This window comes from Mauremys mutica, chromosome 9 (assembly GCF_020497125.1).
Source record: "Mauremys mutica isolate MM-2020 ecotype Southern chromosome 9, ASM2049712v1, whole genome shotgun sequence".
Classification (NCBI taxonomy): Eukaryota; Metazoa; Chordata; order Testudines; family Geoemydidae; genus Mauremys; species Mauremys mutica.
Window position 1 is genome coordinate 94,072,735 of NC_059080.1, and position 21,010 is coordinate 94,093,744.

The 21,010-nt window shown below is 40.7% G+C and overlaps 2 protein-coding genes across 3 annotated transcripts in view; one reads left to right on the forward strand and one right to left on the reverse strand.

The window, feature by feature from the left end:
* PIK3CA (phosphatidylinositol-4,5-bisphosphate 3-kinase catalytic subunit alpha) overlaps nt 1-7,348 on the forward strand; it is a 78,929-nt gene extending 71,581 nt beyond the window's left edge. For both annotated transcript variants that reach the window (XM_045029945.1, XM_045029946.1), the window contains one exon: nt 42-7,348. In XM_045029945.1, coding sequence (XP_044885880.1) covers nt 42-312 — 271 coding nt within the window. In that variant the 3' untranslated portion in view covers nt 313-7,348. The remainder of the gene's footprint in view (nt 1-41) is intronic.
* Nucleotides 7,349-9,720: 2,372 nt separating this feature from the next.
* LOC123377954 lies at nt 9,721-19,138 on the reverse strand. Its single transcript, XM_045031362.1, has 2 exons — nt 17,853-19,138; nt 9,721-11,462 (listed from the first exon to the last, which is right to left on the reverse strand). Exon 1 carries the CDS (start codon nt 19,078-19,080, stop codon nt 17,890-17,892), a length of 1,191 nt encoding a protein of 396 aa, XP_044887297.1. The 5' UTR covers nt 19,081-19,138; the 3' UTR covers nt 9,721-11,462; nt 17,853-17,889.
* Between the last annotated feature and the right edge of the window lie 1,872 nt (nt 19,139-21,010).

A 21,010-nucleotide genomic window follows, 5' to 3' on the forward strand; every position in this document is an offset into this window, starting at 1 on the left:
CACCTATCTTGAACCAACCAACTCTTGTCTTTCTTTTCAAGGTTTCAGGAGATGTGTTATAAGGCTTACTTAGCAATTCGGCAGCATGCCAATCTCTTCATAAATCTCTTCTCCATGATGCTTGGCTCAGGAATGCCAGAATTACAGTCTTTTGATGATATTGCGTACATTCGAAAGACACTTGCACTGGACAAAAGTGAACAAGAAGCTCTAGAATATTTCATGAAGCAGATGAATGACGCTCATCATGGTGGCTGGACAACGAAAATGGACTGGATCTTCCACACAATAAAGCAGCATGCCTTGAACTGAAATGAAAGTGAAGAATTTAAAAAACTGATAGCCCACTTATGGGTGCTACACTGCACTGTTAATACTTGTCAGCAGCAAAGACTGGTTGCATAGGAATTGCACAAACCACAGACGGCATTAGAATTTACAGCAAGAGCAGAGATGAAATATCCAGACGTTCAGAATAAAAAAAAAAAGGGGGGGGGGGGGTTTCAGATAGCACTAAAACTGTTCCCTTCAAAATTAAGCTTTCGTGTGATGTGCAATTTCATATTATGCCTTAAACCCAAAAAGGTAAACTTGGAAGATTGGCAGGGTTTTTTTTGTTTGCTTTTAATTTGGATAATTTGGGGAAAGGAAAATCATGCTATCATCAAAAATAGTCCATCCTATATTACAATAGGTCTAGTATCACTTTAAAGATTATGTAGGGTTTCAAAGAGTTGAAAAGGAAGAAAACTTAGTGTTTTCATGGTTATTAAAATAGTAGGTATAGTGTTGAAATTGAAGGCATTTTCAGCTCAAAGATTTAAAAGATTAAAGTGAGGGAACCGTTCCTTTTAAATTTAGTCAGAGGCATAAATTTAGTCAGAGGCATAATATATTTTGGTTTTAATTGAACCTTTGACTTCTGGGTCTGTCATCTGTGCTATTTTGAAAGAAGTAGGAAATAAGCCTACTGTGTATGGTATTCTCCTGGACAATATTTGTAGAGATGAAATTTGTAGCTTCACAAAGAAACTCTGGTCCCCACCATCCCAAATGACTGGCTTAGAAATTGAATGGGCAAGATAGGGTTCAGTGCAACAAAACATTATAATGTTCACTTTGGGGTTTGATTTAATCTAACTTGAACACAATAGATTTTTTCACACATGTTTTCCAGAGCCTAGCGAAGGGTTAGTTATTAAAATTATTGAAAGATTATTTTTATAAAGGCTATTTATATAATAGGAACTATTAATATATATTCTTTATTTACATGATTTGTCCCATATTCACTCACTTAATTTTGCAAGCAAGTTCTCTCTGTCCAAGACTCTCATTGTCCATCATGTGACTGATGGTGTTCAGCTATACTCATAGGACCAAATTCAACCCTGGTGAAAGAGTGTACAAGTACCACTGAAATCAGTGGGAGATATACCCACTTGTGCCAGAGGTGAACTTGGCCAAAGTCTCTTCAAAGAATCTCAGGCAATATTCTTAATGTTACTTTGGGCTGGTCTATAATACCATGGTAAGTTGACCCACGTTACGCTACTTTAGTTACATGAATAATGTAACTGAAGTGACATAGCTTAGGCTGACTTACTGCAGTGTCTACACCACGCTGTGTTGATGGGAGATGCCCTCCCGCCGACGTACCTTGCTCTTCTCAGGGAGCTGGAATACAGGAATCAATGGGAGAGTGCTCTGCCATCAACTTAGTGGGTCTTCACCAGACCCACTAAATCAGCGCCGCTGCATCAATTGCAGCATTGTGGCTCTACCAGTAAGTGTAGACATGGCCTAAGTGATATGCTGGCTGTTCAAGGAATGTATGGTTAAACTCTCAGCCTCTGGGTCCACCTTTTCTCTCTTTCTGTTCCTTCCTGCTCCTTTGAAAGTAGCTGCTTAATCCCTATAACCAACGCATGAGAAATAAATTTGGATTTTCAAAATGATCACCAGCTACTTACAGCAAACACTTTGGAAAGCTCACAGCATATAGAGCTGCCAAACAAACATTTTATAGCATGCATGCTCTTGCACACGCGCTCTGGCATTTTCATGTGCTCTGTGTGAGAATGTGAGAGAAAAATCTAATTGTTGGGCACCAGTTTTGCAAGTATCAAGACTACCAGAGGTTTTTAGATTGTCCTTATGCACAGCTGCAGGCAGAACTTGGGATTCTGAAACACTTTTTTATAAACTCTTAAATATTTTTGACAATAACTTGCTAAACCCAGGATTCTGCGGATGACATTTACTCCAGTGTTTTAAACTTGTTAGATTCACAGCATTTGAAGTGAATTCCAAAAATCCAGAAGTTTGAGGTGGATGGGTTTATTCACATGCATGCACGCAGACAGACACACGTGTGTGTGTGTGTAGGTGCCACTCAAAAGAAGTGCAATACTAGATGTAATATAAATGTGCTGTCAATTGGTATTAGAGTATAACTTCATAAATACAGCCTGTACAAAGTACAGTTTATTTATAAAGTATTGAGTGGTTGGATTCATTTAGCAAATTGTTACACATTCATTTAGCAAATTGTTCAAAATGTGCAATCAATTATATTATAGAAGGCATGGATAGCAGTAAATTGGGGATTGTACAGCCAAGGCTTTTATTTGGTCTTTTAAGACAATTTTGTAATCATTTGATTCCTACAGTTATTAAACACACAGGTACTAAATCATGTGGTAAAACACTTCATGAAAAATACAAAGAAATACTAAGATTTGAATGGGGAAATATGGCTAGTCTTATCTCTACTGAACATTTTAGAACAAGCCAGCAGAATTCATATGTCCCTTTGCTCAGATGTGAGTGCTTTCACTCAGTTGTAGTTACTAGAACATAACGACCCTTATGTGTATTTATTATTTGTCTACAGTGAACCCACTGTAATGTTCTAGAGTTTTTTAAATTGGGGATTAGTTACAGCAAGAAAATCATGATACAAATGATACAAATCTGAAACCCTGAGGGCTGTAATTCATGATTTAACAGAGAGATGTGTGTTACTCAAGTGCCACATTAAGTGCTACATTAATTATCCTTATGATTCCTCTTGTATTGAGACAACATATTGCTCTGTAAAGAGATGCCTTTTAGGACCCGAATTAAAAGGTCCACTCAAGCTTATTGGATCTTATGGGCCTGATTCTCCATATTTTGCACCTTGTGTCAAATGCTGCCATATTAGAATGGTAGTGTTTGCACCCACTTTGCACCTGTTGCAGAGCTGTGAAGAATCGGTCCCAGTATCTTCAAGAGTTACTGCAACCAACACTGCACAAGCTATAAAATAAAGTTCTTAATGCTAGAAGAAAGCAAACTGAATAGCCAACCCAAGTATAATAGGGTGTGGGGTAACTTTAGAATTAAACAAAGAAAATGGAAGCATGGGAAGATAATGGATGGAGGTATGGAGCTTGAAACAGTTGTTCACAATAACAAGAAAGTATATTTAAAGGAAAAAAGTTGACCCTAAATATACTAAGCCCTATTCTCCTCTCAGTTACACCAGCTTTATCTTGATATGAATCCATGGACTTTAATGGGTTACTCCTAACTTAGACTGTGTGTGTGTGAGAGAATTAAACCCACTATCTCAGCTACAGGAAAAGGATCATGAATTCATAGGTGACTGAGCTGTAGATTTTGTTAGAGACTGTTTGGAATTCGTTTTTTGTTTTATAAATAGGGTTTTTTACAGTTGACATTTAACCTGAATAGAGGTTTGAAAATGTTCCCTTTGTTCTGAATACCAGCTGTGCAAACACTAAAATAGTTGATTTTGTGCTTGGACTGAATCTAAGCATCTTGCTCCAGCAAAACTCCCATAGAAGCCTATTGTAGTAGGAGTCATCAGAGCAAGAAGCCCGGGATTTGTCCTTGCATTTTATTACAAAGCCATTAGAAAAAAGTGACTTAGGGAATATGTACTGAATTGTAAAATAATGTAACTAATTTTTTTTCAACTGTGAAACTACATTTGTTTTAATGACAAAACAGGCTGCTGCTGATTTTTTTTTTTTAAATATATTTCTTTTCCAAAAAGTTGCAGAAGAAACTCTTGTACTGACTTACATATGCATACTTTTTCTGTTCTTGAGTGCATCAGTAGTTTCTTCATGGGTAAAATACCGTCTATCAGTATAATTTAATTTTATAAAAAGCATTTAAACAAAACCCAAATTGTAAGTGGTTTGGCATCTTGTGGAAAAATATAAAAAGCTTAAATATTAAGGGCACTGTCAGAATTATGCAGCATGTAAAGAACTTTGTATTTGATGACCTCTGTGGTTATTTTTTCTCTCAATTTTTTTTTAATGTAAAGTCATCTAAGCCCCATAGTGGTCAGTAGCCCATGTTTGTTAATTTTGGGGATATTTTATTTGCTTTGTCATTTTATAACTGACATGCTCAATATTTGCGCTGAACAATAATTGTGATTTCCTCCTGTTTTTCCATGTCTGTACAGGTTACAGACCTAGGCTGGACCAGTTTAAAAACAGAAAAGCCACTTGAAATTATGATGTATTGTGAGGTCAGACATCTTTTAAATGCATCAATTTAAAGAAAACTATGTGGTATTGGAGAGGATTGTGATATGCTGCTTCTAAGGTTTTTTGTTTAAAAATACAACTTCCATATTTCATTTTTTAAAGGTTTTACTTGAATGAAGAACCACACTTTTTATACAAATACTATACAGCTGTGGACACTGTGTGGCAGATGATTGAAGCCCAATTAATGTTGCAATATATTTCATACCAGTAGTGAATTTGTATTTATTTTTTCTTTGGTCAAATTTGTCTCAGTTTATATAAGGCTCTATCTGTCCAAAATGTTTTGCACTCTGCCATGCTGCAGATACCATGTTTTTAGGTCTCCACTGATGAGACGAACTAATCAGAAATTGAGCCTACGTGTAGAAACCTTTTGTTTGTGTGCAAGAGCCAGACCTAGTAGAGACTTCAGGCTTCCAGTAATTCTGATGTCCCTTTACACTGGTATAACTCTGATTTCAGTGGAGTTACTCTTAATTCACAGCAGTATATGAGCTATCAGAATTAGGCCCTTCATCTGAAAAAGATTCTTTAGTCTTTTGTTTGCCTGTCCATGTGACCCATGAAAATTAATTTATTCTCTTGCTGAGGCCTGGTCTGCTCTAGAAAATTGAGTCTTAACTGTATCATTCAGGGATGTGAAAAATCCACACACCTGAGCAGCATAGTTAAGTCAACCTAACCCCAGCATAGACAGCACTAGGTCAACGGAAGAATTATTTTGTTGACTTAGGCACCGCCTCTCGGGGAGATGGAGTGCCTACACTGACAGGAGAATCCCTCCTGTCAGCATAGGTAATGTCTACACTGAAGCTCTACAGTGGCGCAACTGTGCCTCTCTAGCATTCCAAGTGTAGACAAATCCTGTGAACGTTCCTGATTGCAAGCTGGTGACACTAACTGGCTGGTAAAACACCTATAATTCTAAATACTTGTTTTCCATTAAACAGCTTTATTCACTTCTCAATTTTCAGGAGTGCTATGGCCTTGCTTATTTTTTTTTTACTTCTGTTTTTAAGATTTCAAGAATCTCTGCAGCTCACTAGTTTTAAAGAAAGCTCTGTCTTCTTAAGAAGAGTGTCTCCCCCTACAGCATGATGACAGTGGGGTGCTTTATGAAATCTGATATCAGAAAAGACGGCTGTGCTCAGGTACTGGGAGTAGAACATTCATCTGACTTCTTAGTATCCTGGGGCACAAAATTCTAAAGGCATGAGATATGTCATTTAGCCCTTGTGGCCAAAAATAAGAGCATATACAAAACAATTTTTTTTAAAATACCATAGTTTACAAATTTAAAGTAGGCAAAATCTTGATAGAAGAGGTACCTCCAGGGGAACATTAGTTGGGATAGTTCATTTTGTTTTTATAACACAACCACTTGTGCCAATGCTCACAAAACTTGATGCTGAAACATGCGTCAAAATACATACACCTTACATTTTAAGTGTCCTTATTTTCACTCTGTGTGATGTGGTGTTCGTTAGAGGTAATAAGTAAAATAATAATTCACATGCCATATGGATCTTATTAAATAATCTGGCCCAGATCCCCATCTGATGTAAATTATGGTAGCACCATTTATTTCAGTGGAGCAATGCTGATTTACAGTATCTGAGAATCTGTCCCGCTATCTGAAATTATCTAATCCGTGGTCATACCCAGCAGCCCTGTTTTATTGAATAAATCAGGCTGTGGAGAGACAAGTTGGGCAAGACTTGATCTTTAATAATCTTTCTATGCCTATCCTGTTCTTCTAGTTCATGAGGGCCCGAACCTGATTCTTCATAGCTGCAAATACATTTAATCCATCTCTAGGCTTGATTTTAATTTTCTTGGATCCCTTGAGATTATCAACTGGCCAAAATTGTCTTAATGTTGTATTTTTAGTGGGAAAGGTCTAATCTTCTTTTTCTGCCTTAAGGCCACCATGGTCTCAAAACTGCTTTAATTTCTTGTAAAGTTTCCCCTTCCTCTTTATACTAGTGATAACTCAATATCCAGAGCATGACTGTCAAAGTCCACTGACTTAAGAGATGGATATTTCCTATGTGCCCATCAACAGGGGGAAGAATTCTATGCCTCCATCTTTGGTAAAGAATGGAACACTTGACCACAAACTGACTTCCAACGCTCTTGTGCTTGGAATTTTGAAAGTCGATTTCATGTTGTCCTCATAACCGGTACTCACAGCTGCAATAATTTTGGATGAATAGAGCCCAAGAGGGTGTATTGTGCTCTTGGTGCCCACATGTTATTCCCTTAAAACTAATGGCAATTATGTGCCTGCATCAAGAGGAGAACATAGAAATACCCCGAAGTGTTTACTTGAAATCTCTTAAAATGGAGACAATTCCTATCCTTTGAAATAACTATTAGCTAGAGAAAAAATATGGCCCTGTAATTAGTTTGTCAGTCTATGGATAAAGGTTCTGTGGTATAATACATTGTTCAACATGCGGGGGTGGGAGGGGATTTTAGTATTGGGCCAAAAGAGTATTTAAGACACAGCAAGATGCATGTGTTGTTGTACTGAGAATATAGTCTTGCAGTATCATTTTAAAATGTTCATTTTTTTTCTTTTTGCTGTGCTACTCAAATAGCAAGAAATGTTTGGCCTATGCACTTATTGTAGTTTATGTTCATCTGAAACTGTAAAAAGTCTGCTTTTTATTTAACTTTGCAGTCTGTATCTCATCATGACGTGTATTTGTTTTTCATCACATTTTTGAGTGTTAATGTATATACTAAAAAGTAAATTTAAAATAATATGGTTGGCACAGTTTTGTATTCTGAAACATGCATATTCATGGAGGAGTTAGTGCTGTAGAACTGAAGGAATTTCTGCTGATTTAGAGCACATTTTGTGTTTCATCTTTGACGCATTCCAAACGGTAAGAAGAAAGGAGCTACAGAGAAAATGTGTACACCTGTTCATTCAAAAGAAAAAAAAATTCTTAGAAATAAGAATTACATTGTCTGTTCCTAAATCCAAGAACAATAGTCGCTCATAGTTAAAGTTGAGACTTGATTCCCATTTGTCTGATTTTTATTCTCAAAATAGGTCACTTGTACTTCAAATGTATGTGTTATCTGTAAGAACGGGACAGATGTTTGCCCAATTTTGAGGCGTTTCAACCAAATCTTCTGAGAGGGCTTTAGATGTTTAGGTGTTGATTTATGTTCTGAAAATTCTCCTAATGCTTTGCTACAACTACCACAAAAAAGGCATGTCCTAGCAACATCAAGTGAGGCTTATTTGAAAGGTCTTGGGGATGTCTGCAAGACCAGTTGTGAGAACAGGAAAAGCAAATTTGAGAAGTTATTTACTGATGAAGTAAGAACATCAGAAAGGCTCCTTAGGCTCCAGTCCTACTGAGGGCTCTTGTAAAGGTAGAGTTTCATTTTTTTTTTAAAAAGCCTTTTCTTTGCGGTGATAGCAGCTGCTTTATATTTCAAAGGGAGATCTATTAAAAGGACTTTTTTTTTAAAAAGGGGGGGAGGGTTGAAGGGAGATCACAGCCTAACCTATAACAAGGTTCAGACTCAAGGAATTCTGTACAAAGCTGACAATGCTGCTTCTTTCCTATCTCCATGCTTGTTTGAGTTGCTGCATGACCCTAGTAACAAAATGCTCACATCATGGCCTTTGTGAAGGGAAATATTCCTGTTAAGATGTTACACCTATTAAACGGTAATCTAGACCTGGAGGAATTTGATAATCTAAGTGAAACAACTGGACAAGACCCTACTTCAGGTCACATGACCAGACCTTAACAAGTGGTGAACCCACTGACCCATCTGGATATATAATTTGCTGTTTAATTTGTTTAAAACATCTTGTAAAGAAAAATAAGAGGGCAAAGATGTGAGATTATGTATTATTTTCTTTAACCTACAGCAGGAAGCTAGGCATGAAGGGAGGGCTGGGGAAGTCCCAGAATAGCTTTAGCAGTATTACTGCGTTCTTTATCATATGATGCTCTCAGCCTAGCTTCAATTTTTTATCTTGTTGCTCAGAGCTCAGGTAGAACGGAGCTCTATAGAGAATGAGCGTTTTCCCTCTATTTACAGCCCTTGTCATGCCCAGCGGAAACAGGGCCGGCTCCAGCTTTTTTGCTGCCCCAAGCAGCGGAAAAAAGAAAAGGGGTGGGGGAAGCTGATTGACCTGCTGCCGAAGTGCTGCCGAGGACTACAAGTGGAGTGATTGAGTTGCCGCCAAAGAAGGAGAGGGACCTGAAGGACCTGCTGCCGAATTGCCACCGCAGACCGGGACATGCTGCCTCAGTAACATATGGAGTGCTGCCCCTTTCTATTGGCCACCCCAGGAACCTGCTTCCTTCACTGGTGCTGCCCCTGAGTGGAAAACAGTTCCATTGGCCAGGACCCTTTTGGGGCCTTGCAGGGGGAGAAAGCTGCCTTGAGTTAATGAGATTATGTATCTTTGAAAAACAAGGGATTTGGCTATCCATTTCCTATTAAAATTAATAGGACCAGGGTGTTCAAATCCCCTGGGTGTCTTTGAAGAGCTCAGCCATAAATTATTCAACTTTTAAAATACATAGGATAAGTAACTTATCATGTAGCTAAAATATGGAATACTTAAATACATATACAGCCACCTGTGGGTTGAAACCTGGCAGCTATTTTTCATCCTAGTGTGACGATGCATGATATTTGAGAAGAGGTGCAGAATATCCTATTCAGTTGCTGGAATGTAGATAGAATGCATTTATCAAAATAAGGATTTGGCCGGGATCCTGTAGTTAACATCCTGTCGCTTGTGAAAAGTGCCATTGGATATTCAGTGACCACCCAATAGACTAACATTTTCCATAAGAGAGAGGCTGTCCGTCAGCTGTAGCTTCTGCTCATGAGAAGTAAGCTAAAGCTTTAAAACATAAATCCATAAAATACTTTAACCTCCCAATGCCTGACACAACGGTACCCATTTTGGTTAGCACCTCTAGGAACTATGGGAATACAAATAGTGGTCATACTTCATAGTAAGGTTCCATTTATAAACTGTTAGTAAATTATTAATATTTTAGTAAAGGGTTAATCATTATTAGTCTAACAGCCCCCACTGTTAACTCCTGGAGCAGCTATGATTTCCTCCCTCCTCCCCTCCCCCAAGTTACATACCATCCTGGACCCACAATGATACATAAACTTAATACAGTATAGTCCCCAAAAATATTGTATGCAGTTGCAGTATCTGTCACAGGTTATTTTATAATCAAATATAACACTTTGCACAGATGTACACATACATGTCTATAGCATCTATTAATCATTTATTACCCTTTATAAAACATTTAGAAATGGAACATTTATTATTTGATCACACTTTTTATATTAATTTTCTGGTAAGTTCACGCAAGGGTACAAACAAAGGAAGACCCTTTCTTTCAGACTGATTGGATAGATGCATGATCATCTTTTTTGCACCCTGGGTAGCTGGAATTTGTGTCTCCTTGTAAATTACCTACTAGTCTCTCTTCCACCCACCTAAGACCAAGTGGCTTGTGAATAATTTATAAATGTGCTTTTTGACCTGGGCTAAATAGGCTAAAATTGTTCATGAGTTGGTTTTATACCAAAGAGTAAAGGAAGTTTTAACTGCTCCGTTATTGATGCATATAAATTAGTGGCATCTGGTTTTGCTTACCCAACCAGCAATTTAAAGGGTCAAAGACACTCCATTTGGGTCTGGTAACTAATCTGTGCAGACAAGAAGTATGTTAATACTCTGAGAAAAAGCTGATTACCTTTTTTTAAAGATTTCTGTATATAGTTTTTCCCAGTTTTATAATCTCTGCCATAACTCGCATTCTTGCTAAGTGTCTGCTCCAGTCCCTATGGAGTCTTTCCATTGATTTCAATGGCAGCTGAATCCAGCCCAAATCAGGGGTGCATAAATTAAATGATTACTCAGGCACTCATAATTTAGTCAAGAACCTGTAAACTCTGTGGAGTAGTTAAGCAGTACCATCTACTATGTTCTCTGACCCTCAATAGAGACCTAGAAGGGTAAGTCCCAGCCACTTCCCCAGTGTATTGGAGAAGAGAGGTCCAGCACTGGCTATTAGCCAAGATGGACAGGGATGCAACCCTATGCTCTGGGCATCCCTAGCCTCTAACTGCCTGAAGCTGGGAGTGAATGACAGGGGATGGATTACTCAATAATTGCCCTCTTCTTTTAATTCCCTCTGAAGCAGCTTGTTGAAAGACAGGATACTGGGCTAGATGGACCATTGGTCTGACCAGTATGGCTGCTCTTAATAGAGGATTCCCAATAAAAATTGAACCAAAAAAGAAAATATTCCATTCATTTATGCTCTTGGTATTTTCATCATCTCGGGAAATTTCTGTGTATAAAAATCAAGCAAACAAGAATGGAATAAAGCTTTCTTGAAAGCTGGGGCCTGCATCCTAAAGTGGTGAAAATGATCATATGAGCCTACAATCCGTTTCAGTTGCAAAGGCAAGTCCAACAACTATAGGGATAGTGCTGTGGTGAAAAAAACTCATCTAAGACATAAATATTGCAAATCGGGCTTATTGCACAATTTACAGGCCAGGAGAAAGCTATGGTACTTGGAAATCTTCCAACTGTTGCTGCTTAGTTGCTAGAATTCAAAACATAATATTCTATAACCATTATCTGTACATTGAGCCATCCAGCTCTTCATATATTGCTACAGCACACTGTGGCTCTTAGAGATTTATGATGTCACAATGCAGATATCTAAAGTGGCTTTGGTTTGCAACAAATATTAAGCAATAACTAATTGCAAAATTAAAAGAAGCACACAGATAACTGGGACAAAATCTGAATTGATTTTCCATTGATAATTGAGATCTTCAGTCGTAATACAGGAGCTGTAAAGAAAAGAGACAGCATCTTAAAGGAGATATCTACAAGTTAATAAAAGTAACAAGTTTATAACAAAACTGTAATGAATCAGACTTAATCCAGAAACCACTACACAATTTGCTCCAAAATTCTAAAGTTAAAAATGAAATCAATAGCAAAACTCCCCTTTACTTAAATAGGGCTAGGATTTCACCCTAGGTGGGGCTGTTTCCGGACCATTTTGGAGGGCTAATCCTGAGATGTATTGAGCACCTTGAGTTTCAGTTATCAACTTAATGGGAGGCGATGGCACTTAGCAACTCTCAGATGGTGCAGAGCACCTGAAATAATTGGGTTCTAAATTATACCCTGGTAAATGGCAGATAAAAGTGCCTAGATCAGACATGGGCAAACTACGGCCCGAGGTCCACATCTGGCCCGCGGGACTGTCCTGCCTGGCCCCCAAGCTCCTGGCCTGGGAGACTAGCCCCCGGTGCCTCTCCTGCTGTCCATCATCCCCTACAGCCTCAGCTCGCTCGCTCCACCGCCGGTGCAGTGCTGTGGGCGGCGGGACTGTGAGCTTCTGGGGCAGCGCAGCTGCAGAGCCTGGCCTGACCTGGTCTCTGTGCTGCGTGGTGGCGGTGTGGTCCGGCTCCAGCCAGGCAGTGTAGCTGTAGCGCCGCCAGCCACCAGTGCTCCAGGCAGTGCGGTAAGGGGTCATGGAGCAGTAGGGGTTGGATAGAGGGCAGGGGAGTTTGGGGTGGTAGTTAGGGGACGGGAGTGTGGATAGGGGTTGGGGCGGTCGGGGGAGAACAGAAGGTTGAAGCGGGGCAGTCAGGAAGGAGCGGGGTTGGATGGGGCAGCGGGGGACAGTCAGGGGCAGGGGTTCCAGGGGCAATCAGGGGATAGGGAGAAGGGTTTGTTGGATGGGGCAGGGGGCCATCAGGAATGAAAGGAGGGGTTGGATGGGGCAGCAGGAGTCCGAGCACAGTCAGGGGACAGGGAGCGGAGTGTGTGTGGATGAGGCAGTGGTTCCAGGGGGGCCATCAGGGAACAGGGGGGTTGGATGGTGCAGATAGGAGGTGGGGGCCGGGCCACAACCCCGTCCCCTAACCAGCCCTCAATACAATTTACGAAACCCGATGCAGCCCTCAGGCCAAAAAGTTTGCCTGACCCTGGCCTAGATCATTAAATACAGTAATAGACTGTTTTGTTCACAAAGTGTTTGTTTTATTAGTATAGTACACGATCAAAGTTTAAACTTTTTTTTAAATGAGAAACAGACATGTCCTGGGTGGATTGTTTGCTCTGGTGGGTTTTTTTGTTTTTGTAAAAAAATATATCAGAAACTTGGTGAAAGTCTCTGTTGATCTTAGCAAGCTGGGAGTTTTCCCATTGATTTAAATAGGACCAGGATTTCAGCTTTGTTATTAGGCCCAAACTTTGTTGTTCATCAACAACATAGATAACACCACAGATTTAACAATATGGTTCTCCTTGTATGCTCAAATACAAAATGAGAGAGTCTGTCCATCCATCCCCTCACATCACCCCCTAAGATAGGAAATAGAAGGCAGTTCTCCTACCACTGTCTTGACCCAGCAGCAAAATTTCTCCACCTCCTCTTGTCCCCAGCTTTCTCTTCCTGACACCCAGCAGCACTAGTTTCCCTGACACTCCGCACCCACCGCTCCCAGACCCTCTCCCTGCACTAGGGCCATAGATGAAGTCAGGGCTCAGTGGCAGGGAAAGTCTATGTTCTCAGCCCCACCCCCCCAGGCTCTCTCACACAGATTCCCCAAGTGCCTAGCCCTGGGGGAAAAAAAAACACATATGTCTAGGGTATTGGTGCTGATGGACCACCAATAACATTTAATTATTGAGAAACAAGAACTATTCTAAAGGGTAAACTAGAGGGGGGAGTACCAGGACAGTGTCTAGGGGTAGGACACTAGACTGGGGCTCAAACCTAAATTCTATTTCTGGTTCTGCTTCTGACCTTTTGTATAATCATGTGTAAATCCCTTCACCCCTGAGTGCCTGTTTTCCTCTCCCACCTTTGTCTGTCTCATCTAGTTAGACTGTAAGCTCTCAGAGCAGGGAATGGTTCTTCCTATGTATTTGTACAGCACTTTGCAGAAATATTATTTGTAGGGCTGTCAAGCAATTAATCACACTGTTAAATAATAATAGAATACCATATTTCAATATTTTTGGATGTTTTCTACATTCTCAGGTATAGATTTCAGTTATAACACAATACAACGTGTACAGTGCTCACTTAATTTGTTTTTTTTACAGTGCAAATATTTGTAATAAGTTTTCAATTCCCCTAGTACAAGTACTGTGGTGCAATCTCTTTATCGTGAAAGTTGAATTTACAAATGTAGAATTATGTACAAAAAAATAACTGCAATCAAAAATAAAACAATGTAAAACTTTAGAGACTACAAACCCACTCAGTCCTATTTCTTGTTCAGCCAATCACTCAGACGAACAAGTTTACATTTGCAGGAGATAATGCTGCCTGCTTCTTGTTCACAGTATCACCTGAAAGTGAGAACAGGTGTTCTCATGGCACTGTTGTAGCCGGCGTTGCAAGATATTTACATGCCAGATGCACTAAAGATTCATATATCCCTTCATGCTTCAACCACCATTACAGAGGACATGCGTCCATGCTGATGATGGGTTCTGCTCTATAACAATCCAAAGCAGTGTGGACCGATGCATGTTCATTTTCATCATCTGAGTCAGATGCCACCAGCAGAAGGTTAATTTTCTTTTTTCATGGTTCAGATTCTGTAGTTTCCACATCGGAGTGTCACTCTTAAGATTTCTGAAAGCATGCCCCACACCTCATCCCTCTCAGATTTTAGAAGGCACTTCAGATTCTTAAACCTTGGGTCAAGTGCTGTAGCTATCTTTAGAAATCTCATATTGGTACCTTCTTTGCGTTTTGTCAAATCTGCAGCAAAAGTGTTCTTAAAATGAACATGTGCTGAGTCATCATCCGAGACTGCTAGAACATGAAATATATGGCAGAATGTGGGTAAAGTAAAGCCGGAGACCTACAATTCTCCCCTAAGGAATTCAGTCACAAATTTAATTAATGGATTTTTTTTTTTTTAATGAGCATCATCAGCATGGAAATGTCCTCTGGAATGGTGGTTGATGCATGAAGGGGCATTCGAATGTTTAGAATATCTGGCACATAAATACCTTGCAATGCCAGCTACAAAAGTCCTATGCAAATGCCTGTTCTCACTTTCTGGTGACGTAAATAAGAAGAGGGCAGCATTATCTCCCGTAAATGTAAACAAACTTTTTTGTCTTAGCGATCGGCTGAATGAGAAGTAGGACTGTGTGGATGTCTAGGCTCTAAAGTTTTGCATTGTTTTGTTTTTGAGTGCAGTTATATAACAAAAAAGTCTACATTTGTAAGTTGCACTTTCCTGATAAAGAGATTGAACTACAGTAGATGTATGAGGTGAATTGAAAAATACTTTCTTTTTTGTTTCATTTTTACAGTACAAACATTTGAAACAAAAAATATAAAGTGAGCAGTGTACACTTCGTATTTGGTGTTGTAACTGAAATCAATATATTTGAAAATGTAGAAAAACATCCAAAAATATTTAATAAATTTCAATTGGTATTGTTAAACAATGCGATTAAAACTGATTAATGACAGTTAATTTTGAGTTAAGCGTGTGAGTTACTGGTGATTAAGTGACAGCCCTAATTATTTATATTAAAGTAGCACTTATAGGACTCAACTGAAATTAGGCCTGTTTTGCTAACAGCAGGGCAGCTACTGCTCTTCTCCCTGGCATGGATAAGTAGTGCTTTCCATAGCTCCTTGGCAGTTGGAGGAACACCTCCCCATCTTATTTCACTCTTTCCGTCCACTGGATATTGTAGCAATTTTTAGACTGGTTGCAATCTAACCTTAGTATCTATATAATAAGACTTCAGGATTACCACTTGGAAGCCTAGAATATCTGTTGTCAGTGTGCAGCAAGGGAAACCACAGCAAGCCTGGCTGATAGCTCTTTTTGTTTAGAATATCACCCCCAAAAATCATCAGCCATTTTTTAAACTTGTAAATTTCCCCTTAAACAAAATGGCCACCATTTCCTATTACTGTCAGTGGGCCTGAAGTCTGCAAGATGGCCACCATTTCCCTACACTCACTGTGCAGGTGAAAGTGAGGCCCTTAATAAAATTGGCTACCACCTCCCACTGTTTAACTGAATGGAAGCTATGTCCACAGGCAAATTAACCACGGCTCTATGGTTCAAGGGGCTAGACAGGACCCAGGGACCAAAAGGACTTATCAGACCCACTGTGAATGGGGTAAGTGAGGAGGAGCAGGGCCGTGGGTGGAGCAAGAGGCGGCTTTAGAGGTGCAAGGGGATGTGAGAGCCAGAGGAAGGCAGGGAGTGAGTGGGGTGCAAAACAGTTATGGAGGTATTGGATGGCAGCTTCCCCCTGCTAAACTCTCATGAATTGATTGCAAGTGCTGCAGGATTTTGGCACATACAGGAGAAGCTGTCATGATAAGAGCAACTCCTCCACCTGATAAAGTGGGTTTTAGCCCACGAAAGCTTATGTCCAAATAAATGTGTTAGTCTCTAAGGTGCTACAAGTACTCTTCATTCTTTTTCCTCCAATCTTGTGATTTTTTCAGGCTGTGCACATGGGGAAGCTATGAGTGAGAGCCTGTGGGCTGACTTCACAGTTGGCCCTAGTGCAGAGAAAAAGTCCCAGAGCAGTGGGAAGGAGGAGTCAGGGAAATAGTGTTGCTGCTAGGGTGAGACAGTACATGGGGAACTGCCTTCCATTTCCTCTCTTAGGGGTGAGATGAGGGTAACTGGAATCTCCCTCTGAGCAGCTAAGGAGATGTGTGTATTAAAGGTTGACTTTTCAACCTGAAATTATCTTCCTCACATTCACAGATGAATAAAGGGAGTTTAAAAGTCCAAAGCCAGACTATAGTGAACACATACTTCAGCAATGAATAAATTGGTAAAGTAGTATACTGAGATTGGTGAAACATACCTTGGTAATAAGTTTCATATTCAAATCGATATGGCACTCAAGTGAGCAACCATTTGTCTGACACAATGAAAACGGGTACATGCTTTCAACAGTAATGAAACGTGTTGTTTAAAATTGTATGAAAACATGGATAAATATCCTAAGTAATTTTACCAATGGGAAGGAGATGGGTATGTTTGAGTTAGGTGGTATAAGCCAAAGTTGTCACATGAGCATACATTGTCAAACTGCAATGTGCATGTTTTGGATTTGTACTCATTCTCTGTTTAATATTTTCTTGCAGCAGTCAGTCACACATGACTTTACAAATTACACCCATACAAATAGCATGGCCTTTCTGCTAGTTAAGCAAACATTGTACTGTTCAGTGCATTGCCATGAAATTTCATTTCACATTAGACACACGTATTGATATATATATAGTTTTCACTGTTTTAAAAGAGCTAAACAGGAGCCTATTTAGAATAGAGAGAAGCTCCGGCCACAGGCAAACCACAATTGGGTCATAAGTCTCAAAGCTGCGAAAAACAGGATGAACTGTCTGAATTTGCTGGGTCTTTTCTGTGCTTTTTCTGAAAGGTGTGAAAATATATGAGCCAAGCTACAGAAGATGGTAAAGTGAAATGTTCAGCTGATAAATTGTGCTTTGCAACTAAAGAAAGGAGTTAATGGCAGATTTCAGGCAGTTACATTTTATCCACAAAAGACATGATGTTAGATATGGAAGCCATCCTGAAGTACTCTAGTTATAAATAACAACATACATTTATCCTCTCAGTAGACTAAAATATGCAAAATATAATGCAGTGAAGCCGTTGCATGCTTTGTCATCAAACTGGCAGGATAGTTTGTTTATTTTGGGGGGGGGCACTGAGGCGGGGAGCTCCATTAATATTAAAGTATTAATGTCAAGTTTCCCCTCAAAATATTCAAAATAACCTTTGCCTGGCTTCTATTTCATTTTGGGCCCAATTCCAAGTGCCATGAGTGTTTCCCATTCTCCCTACCCAGCTCTTGGATGAAGGGAGCAAGGAGTGAGGATGTCACAAGCATTCATGCTCCATCTTCTGCAGAGCCTGCCTTGTCCATGTGCAGCAACACTGTCCGCTCCCCAATTCCCATGTACTCTTCCTCACCTGCCCATACTCTGCTCCCATGTCTTTTTCCCCCAATTCCAACTCCTGTGTATTGTAAGTGTGTCACACTTACCCAGATCCAGAATGCCATATTTCTATTCTTCCACCTCTGTTCTGTTCCCATGCCTCCTGCACCCAACTCTTCTCCTCTTCAGCCAACTCCCTTACGTAGCTCTTGTGACCCATGCCGCTTATGTGCTCCATGCTTAGACTTACCCATGGTAATCCTGATGCACCCTCACATGTTGTCTGTTCAGAACTTCAGGGCCACTCGTATTGCCTGGCAGGCTGCTCTTTTGACCTCTAGAGCCCGCTGAGGCCAGCCTGACTGGTAGACAGCCACCTGAACCTGTACCTCTTGCTCTGTCCCCTCATGGCCTGGCAACAAATCACAACAGAAGACTCCATCTAGCAGGCACTTCAGCCACTGCAGTGCCTTCACCTCCTGCTCCAGATCCAGCTCTGAGTCTTCTTGCACAATCACCCCAACCAGGGCCACTGGGATATAGTAGATACAGTGCTTCAGCTGTTGTAGCATCTCCAGCAATCGGTCTAGCCCCACCCAGCCTGTCAAAGAGGAGGCTCTGCACAGGAAGAAGATAAGCTGTGAGTAGATTCTGTCCTGTTGCCCGGAATAGCCAAGTTCATGGAGTGAGAGGCCTCTCTCAGCCCTGCGGCTGGTCGCTTGATTACAGGCCACTGTGCTAGTCACGCGGAATGCTGGTATGGGGAACCTAGCAAACACTTCCTGTTGGAACTCTTCCACTGTGTGTTGGCTCAGCAATTCCCCGACCAGGTGTACATTACCCCCTATCATAAACTGTAGGGTCACAAACTCCAATTCTGTCTTCTCATTTTGGGGAAGAGCAGAAGTGGCAACCACTGCCAACAGGTCCTTCACTAACTTCATGCCCACTTCCTGGCCTTCCCGAGCCTGCTCAGTGACCTCTGCCTGGGCTCCTCCATCCAGCTCTGTGACTTCCACCTGGGCTCCTCCATCCAGCTCCATCATCTTTCCTTTGTCTCCTCCAGCCTGCTCCATGACCTCCACCCACATTCTGCCATCCAACTCCATGATCTTCCCTTGGGCCCCCACAATCTGCTCTCTGACCACTTCCTGGGCTCTTCCATCCAGCTCCATGATCTTCCCTCGGGTTCCCCCAGCCTGTTCTGTGACTTCCTCCCAGGCTCTTCCATCCAGCTCCATGATCTTCCCTTGAGCTCCCATAGCTGACTCTGTGATTTCCTCCTGGAGTCTTCCATCCAGCTCCATGATCTGTCCTCGGGTTCCCCCAGCCTGCTGCATGGCCTCCTCCCAAGCTCCCCCTTCTTGCTCCATACACCTCTCCTGAGTTCCTCCATTCGTCTCCATAATGTCCACTCGGGCTCTTCCCTCCTGTTCTGCTTTCTTCTGTCTCCCTTTCTCCTCTCTCCATTTCTCCATGTCCTCCCACCTCTGACTCTTGATTACTTGTTGCTAGCCATGTGGACCCTTTTGTGTCACAATACACACCCACCTGACTCACTCCTCCAGTGAGGCTGAAGTTACACATTCTCATTCTCCTTCATAGCCTTACATTGGCTTGTTCCCAAAAGCCTTTTTCAGATCAATAAATAGGCAAAGGTAGATAATGTGAAACTTTTCCTTGACCAAAAAATCAGTTACACCCTTTGGATTAAAAAAAAAGAAATAGGCCCATTCTACAAAAAGGAACTGAAGGATCCACCTTGACACACAGTCCTGCCAATGTGATATCTGAGAGAACAAGAAAAAGAAAACAAGGAAAATACTTTTGGAGAAAGGAAACAGACTCCAGTACAGCCTCACAATATCTGGCCTCCATCTTGTTACCAAATCAGAAATAGATAGCATTAAAAAATGGGCACGTGTAGTCTAAGATCCATCTTGATTAATTTTGGCTACACCTTATACCATCACATACAAACAATGTAATTGATGTTGATTAGCATTTCATAATAGGCAGCTGCTGTGTGTGTTCAAACGGGATATGTTGGGAATGGGTGTGTAAGCAGGAACCTGTGTCTTATCACCAGGAGAGAATGTAGGAATAACACAATGTGAATATCAAACAGATTGTCCCAGAACAAACCGTCAGCTAATCCAATGGTTTGACTGGGACAAATGTTTTCTCCTCAATTTTCTGCTACAGGCTAGTCCCAACTGTTTGTTTCTCCATCTCCTGTTCTCATTTCATGTGCTCTTGAATGACAGATTTTCTCTACAGTCAGTCAGTAGCCAACATTGATACTATGAAGAAAGGAGCATCAGAAATATCCAAAATAGATTGATTAGATTATGAAGGTATAAACATACATCCTGGTTTATTCATCAAACGCGAATGTAAGAATCCCATCCAGATCTCTGAATGAACATTATAGTATACACTTAAATTAGTACTTAAAAGCAAACTGCAAACACACACAACATACACACTTTACTTGCACTATTGAAGTAAATGAGATTTTTGACACTGACTGCACTTGACACAGGAATAGGCCTAAAGAATAGACAACACTTGCAGATTTACAGAAGGAAAGCGAAGACATGACATAGGTGTAAAATCAATGTGAAATGAGAATTAGGACAAGACAAATATTCTCTCATAGCACTGTTAACATCTTTAATATCTACATGTTGGCTTCTTGACAGTTACTCTCTCAACATCATTATTACATAGCCATTGTTTTCAAGGTATCCCTCAGACTGCACAAGACTTGCTACCATGGAATCCCACCCCAATAAACCTTGGTTTGGTTCTAAGTGAGCTCCCATAGCAACATTCTAGTGCTAGTAACATTCCAGTGGGGACACTGCTGCTTAAAGTAACAATCCTTTCCTTAACCCTGGCACATAAAAATATAAGACACAGCCATACAAATGAACACACATAAATATACTATTCTGTGAAGTGAAAGGAGGCACTTCTAGCAGTTTAGTGCCCCCCAATGGTGTGCTGGGGCCTTGGCTCAGCATTGACCCAGACAGAAGAATAGCACCAACTGTGTGACTCACAACACCACCTGTGACAGCACCTTTAAGAAGCAATCAGTTTTGGGGAAGATTTAAAAAAATAAATAAAAAAGATCAAAAGTGAATAGGATGAGAATTTAAAAAGAAGAGAAAATAAAATGCAGCCTCAGTGGGAAAAGTAAATCCATGAGTTACTAGGCTGGGGATGGGAGTTTGGTTGGGTTCCTCAACCACAGGGTCCATCTGTAAGGGCTATGTGGGGGAACAGCTCCCTTGGGCGGTGTCCCTTAGTTCTCCTGAGGAGTCCATATTTAAGAGCGCTATGGGGACAGGGCTCCCTTAATTTCCTTCTTGGGTTATTCCCCCCAAGAAGATATGGGGT

Bases quoted from the DNA above. Each gene is read 5' to 3' on its own strand.
- LOC123377954 (XM_045031362.1), bottom strand. From the start codon at position 19,080: ATGGAGAAATGGAGAGAGGAGAAAGGGAGACAGAAGAAAGCAGAACAG.